The 5762-nt window shown below is 61.8% G+C and overlaps 1 protein-coding gene across 1 annotated transcript; it reads left to right on the forward strand.

Annotated features, from left to right (window-relative positions):
• Nucleotides 1-716: 716 nt before the first annotated feature.
• On the forward strand, nucleotides 717-4559 carry GPIHBP1 (glycosylphosphatidylinositol anchored high density lipoprotein binding protein 1). Its single transcript, XM_005564207.5, has 4 exons — nucleotides 717-811; nucleotides 1253-1381; nucleotides 2383-2496; nucleotides 2638-4559. The coding sequence occupies exons 1-4, from the start codon at nucleotides 760-762 to the stop codon at nucleotides 2895-2897; spliced, it is 555 nt and encodes a 184-aa protein (XP_005564264.3). The 5' UTR covers nucleotides 717-759; the 3' UTR covers nucleotides 2898-4559.
• Nucleotides 4560-5762: the final 1203 nt, after the last annotated feature.

Below are 5762 nucleotides of genomic sequence, written 5' to 3' on the forward strand. Positions count from 1 at the left end.
GAGCAGCCTCTCTCTCACACAAGGCCAGAAGGCAGGTGGGGGCTGATGGCTTTCCCAGCAGAAGGCCAAGGGTTGGGCCCCCAACAGCTCCGGAAAGCTCTCCACTGGACACCAGCAGGAACAGCACTGCAGACGGAACAGCAGGGGCAAAGACCCGAGGTGATAGTGGGGAGGCCTTGGGCCCAGCAAGTGCACTGCTGAGTGTGGGTGAGGAGGAGGTGAGCACACAGCCTTAGCTTGAGGGCACTGACTGTGTTTTTATTTAAATGCTCTTAAAGGGGCCTGGGTGTGATGCTGACTCTGGAATGAAGATGCTTGGCCAGTGATCAGCAAATAGAGGGTCTGTGACCCCAAGCTCCTGTGACTATGGAGCCCAGACATGGGGTTAGGGGGTGTCAGGCATGGCCCAATCCAGGGCAAGGCTCCCTGCCCTGCACTACAGGGCTGAGGCACTGAGCAGCAAGGCAGGCCAGGGCCAGCAGCTCCTGTGGCCAGCACCGCCTTCCAACCGCTGGCACAGGTGCACGGGACGCTCCAAGGCCAACCACAATGACTTCTCCTTCCCCTCCAGCCCCAGAGGTCCTGGAGGGAAACAACAGTCCCTGGCCTGGCGCCTGGAGCTGGGACCCATGTGAGGCCCATTGTTTGAGGCTGGAGCTGGTGGGGGCCACTGGGAAGCCCACGGCAATGCCCTTCATCCCACTTATCGCAGCTCCAGAGTGCTGCGCGAGGAGTCGGGGACGTAGCAGCGTCGGCGAGATGAAGGTGCTCAGGGCTCTCCTGCTTGCCCTTTTGCTGTGCGGACAGCCAGGTGCGGGGCAAAGGGTAACCCTGCGGTGAGGGGCCAGTGAGTGCAGTCCTGGAGCACGGGGACCTCCAGGGAACCCCAGCAGGGGCTTAGGAAGAAGGAGGGGATGAGGCCGGAGTCCCCAGCCCAGAGCGGTGTGGATGGAAGCTGGTCTGGGACCCCAAGAGTCCCCAAACATCTGTGCTCCTGTTTATGTGGGGTGCGGGGAGGGGCTACCATAAAGGGCCAGCCCACAGCAGCTGCTGTTGTAACTAGTGTGCCAGGGCACACTCGGCTGCAGGACAGTGAGCAGGGTGTGCAGGGGCCGGAGGCCACACCAGGTAGGCTGCCCTGGGGCCTGAGGGTGGCAGGGGAGGGCCAAGGAGTTGGGGGCGTGATGCTTGCCCAGAGCAGGTGTCCTCCATACCTGGTAACTGAGGCTTACAAGCATCCCTGCACGGCCAGGAAGAGGGCAAGCACAGCAGGAGGAAGAGGACGAGGATGAGGACCACAGGCTAGATGACGACGACGAGGAAGATGAGGACGAGGTGGAAGAGGAGGAGACCAACAGGCTCCCTGGTGGCAGGGGCAGAGGTACGGCTGCCCCAACCCCAGGGCCCCGTTGCCTGCTCTGCCTGGAGCACTCTGGGCGGGGCTGTGCGATGGAAGCCAACAGGCCACAGTCCCGCTGTGAGCTTGCCTCCAGCAGAGTGGGGGACACTCAGTGCACCCCTCACTTCTTCCACTCACCATGACACCCAGTTCCAGAGTAGGGAACAGGGGAAGAAGCCACCAGCTGGGAGGGTCAGTGGTGCCAGGATGTAGAGGTTAAACAGGAGTTCACCTGGCAGAGAAGGGCTCAGTAGGGGCCCAGGGTGGAGACAGCAAGCACAGAGGCCACAGGGTAGGGTTCAGTTTTGTGGGGCAGAGAGAGCAGCAGGGTGGGCCGGTCCTGTGCAGGGGAGAGATGGATTGGCTGCTGCAGGCAGGGGAACCAGGGAAGCGCTTAGAGCAGAGCAGAGTGGGGCTAATAAGAGCCCACCCCCCCCTCGTCCAACACACCCCTACACGCTGGGCCACCCTCTGCTCTCTCCCATCCCCAGAACAAAGCAGAGCTAATCGCCGCATCCAACCTTCAAGCCGACCACTCCCTAGCCAGGGCGTCCAGCGTGCCCACCACACACAGCCCACCCCTACTCCCAGGGCCCCCAGGCCTGCCCTCAGCACAAGCCCTGCCCCACACACCCACAAGGTGTCCCCTGTGAGGCCCTCCTCTGTGAGGCCCGGTGCTCCCAGAGGCAGGACTGAGTCAGACTCGCCTCCAGGTTTCCATGCCCACAGCAGGAGCCTGGGCAGCACTGTCACAGGAGGTGAGCGACGATGGGAAGTTCGCCCTGCCTGGGCCGCAATCCCTTGCCCCTAAACACACAGGCTCACGCACACAGCACGGCTTACAGGGCCGAGTCGGGGTGGCCCGCCCGTCTGAGCAGTGGGTGCTGGAGGCTCACCAGGCTAGGCTTTGGGAGCACAACTGAGAATGGGGAGGTGGATAGGGACATGGACCCGGCCTGGGCCTGAGCCCACCTTGTCCACAGTGCTGCTGTGGTGCTATACCTGCCAGTCCCTGTCCAGGGACGAGCACTGCAACCTGACGCGGAGCTGCTCACATGGCCAGGCCTGCACAACCCTCATTGCCCACGGGAACACCGGTAAGTTGGCGTGGGGCCGCAGCACACGCAGCACACGCACCCCCAGGTGGCGGGAAAGCCAGGGGCCCTGAACAGAGCCCTGTAGAGCCACCTCGGAGGCCCCGCCCATCCTCAGCATCTGTTCCCCACTCCCCTCCCCAGAGTCAGGCCTCCTGACCACCCACTCTGCATGGTGTACAGACAACTGCCAGCCCATCACCAAGACGGTCGAGGGGACCCAGGTGACCACAACCTGCTGCCAGTTCAACCTGTGCAATGTCCCACCCTGGCAGAGCTCCCGAGTCCAGGACCCACCAGGCAAGGGGGCAGGCGGCCCCCGGGGCAGCTGCGAAACTGCAGGCACAGCCCTCCTGCTCAACCTCCTCGCTGGCCTTGGAGCAATGGGGGCCGGGAGACCCTGACCCACGGCCCCTCCCCACCCCGACCCAACTCACCCCTCTCCCTGCCAGCACTCTGTCGGGTACCTTCCCCTCCTGCCCCTGCACCAGCTTTGGAGAATGAATTTAGAGTGTCTTGGGCAATCCAGCCAGCACAGCCCCGCCGGCCCGGTTGCTTCCTCAGTTCCCGGCTTTGCCCTTGGTTTCCTCTCCCCACCGCCTGTGAGTGGCAGGACTGCAGCACGTGGGCGCTGGGTCCAGACCTTGGCCACCACGCCCCAGGGCCTGCAACCCTCATGGGGGTTGGGGATCCCCACCAGCACAGCTAGGCAGAGATGATACCCACCACATGCCTGGGGGCCCCCACACCCAATCCTCACCCTTAACTTCTGCCACAGGAATTCCTCCATCTGCAGCGGTCACACCGGCCCGCCCTGCCTTTCCCCAGGTCAGCCTCCCGGCTGTCTGGAGGGAAGAGGCCTTGGAGGGAGGCTATAGTCACCCCTAGGAAAGACGGGCCTGGGGGAGGCAGGATAGTAGGGGAGGCGGGCTGAGGATGAGAGGGCACAGGGAGGCAGGTCGGGGTGAGGCCACACGCGGAGGGGCAGTGCGGGGCTGGGGGGACAGGCACCAAGTGTGGAGAGGATGGGGCCAGCGGAGCCTGTCTGGCTATGGCATGAGCACCGCCATGGGAGACCCTGGCTTGGAAAGTTACCTTGCAGCCTTGGATGGGGAAGGGCCGGATGCTGGGTGGGTGCCTGTCACCTTGAAGTGACCATCAAGGGTCAGTACCTACTGGGCTTAGGACAGCACCTGAGGCTGGGAATACCTGTCTCTGCTCTAGCAGAGGCTGGAGCAGGCTAGAGCAGTGGAGGAGTGGAGTTGATGAAAGGAGAGAAGTAGATGAGATGAAATTTTTCCAGCCTCATCCTTGCCTGCCCTCTAGACTCCAGCCCCCAGGCCCTCAGCCTGGTGGGTGTCATGGAGGAGTCTGGGGGTGTCAGACAGGCTACCCTGTGCTAGGGAGGGGGCAAAATGGGCCTTCAGCTTCCTGCAGAAGCAGCAGGACTGGGTAGCAGAGCCAGGAAGGTGGGCGGCTCATTATGGGGGGGGGGGTCCCCAGGGTCCTCTGGCAGGGCTGGTGACTGCTCCAAGTCCTGGCTTCACCAGCAGCTGGTGCCAGGACAGAGCTCTGGGACAGCAGGCAGAGGCCCAGCCTGGGCCACAGCTCAGCCACTGACTTGGGTATCAGTTTCCCCTTCTGAGAAGTACAGTGAGACTTAAAGAACCCCTAATCCCCACCAGTTCAACACTCCATGAACCAGGACTCCATGAACCGGGAAGGCCAGAGTCCTGTCCTGCCTGCTGAGCTCATCCCGGCGGGCAGTGGGAGGCCTCCGCTAACTGTTCTCTCCTTTTCCTTAGTAAGAAAACCCACAATGCCTAGCTGGGGGTCGGAAGGTAAATGCCCTAGATGGTGAGGTCACGTCTTTCTCCTTCCCCTTCCTCCTTCCTGCTGGCTGAAGTGGTGACTGGAGCTCAGCAACCACTTTGCACCATGAGGCAGCACTGAGCACGGCAGGGCAGCGTGATGAGAGGGGCCTGGCTTGCTGCTGACAGAAGGCACTGCCTACCTCGGGGTGCCCTTACCTGGGAGGGAAATAAATGTCTGCTGTGTTGAAGCTAGTTATTTGGGCTATCTGTTACTTGCGTTTTCACACTCACACATGCACACATGTGCACACGAACACTCATGCCTACAGCCCACTGGAGCACAGTGCAGGGGTCAGGCTGCCTGCTTCGAATCTAAGGCCCAGCCCTCCCCAGCTCCATGACCCTGGCAACCCCTTCACCTCCCACTTGGATCTGTTCAGCAGGAGTCCTAGGAGAGCCCTCCTTGTGGGCTACAGTGAGGATTCTCCAGAGTGCTGGAATGCCATGTGTCAGGGCTTACAGCCCCGTGCCTGGCAGAGAGCAAGTGCTCAGTAAATGGGAGTTGTGGTCATCAGAACACTTCTCATGACCCCACTCTTCACTTGCCATCTGTGTGTGTGAACATAGTACATGCCCCACCTGAGCCAGCCCCAGACCCTCATAATCCAAAGACCTAACACCACTCCTAGCACCACCTGCAACACCACCTCCACCACCACCACATTCAATACCACCCAAACACCACCCCAACACCACCACCTACACCACCCCCAACACCACTGCCAACACCACCCCCAACACCACCCCCACACCACCCCCAGCAGCCCACAGAGGGCTTTCTCCTGGCGCCCACTCCGGCTCTGAGTAGGAGCAGAGGGTACTGTGCTTAGCTGTCTAGGGTGGGCCCTGACACAGCCCGCTGAGGTAGGAACAACATGAGGCTCGAGCTCAAGGTCACACAGCTCGGCGATGCAGATCCAAGGTGCAGTCCCTGGGCTTCCTGCCAACCTCACCCAGCTTCCCAGGGGTGTCCCAGGCTCCAGGACGCCTGAGCTGGGGAGGAGCTGGATGCCAGCCAAGAGCCAGCCAGATTCCCAGGCCAAGTCGAGTCTGAGCCAGGTGGGTCAGCAGTGCCAACGGGCGGATGGCCACAGCCAAGACATCCTGGGCCCCATCTCAGAGCCCAACGCATGCTGTCAGTCCCAAGAGTGAACATAGAGGGACCTCCCTTTCTCATCCAGCCCGGGCAGCAGGGAGACTGGGGGCTGGGGGCGCTGGGCAGGGAGGGGGCAGGGCCCTGACCCAAGAACCTACGTCCCTCTGTACCAGTTTCCCAAGGCTGCCGTAACAAATCACCACAAACCTAGTGACTTAACACAAGTTCATGCTGCAGCTGTAGAGGTCAGAAGTTCAAGTCAGGGCTCTGGCTGGGCTGTGTTTTCTCTGGAGAGAACC

Source organism: Macaca fascicularis, chromosome 8 (assembly GCF_037993035.2).
Source record: "Macaca fascicularis isolate 582-1 chromosome 8, T2T-MFA8v1.1".
Lineage (NCBI taxonomy): Eukaryota > Metazoa > Chordata > Mammalia > Primates > Cercopithecidae > Macaca > Macaca fascicularis.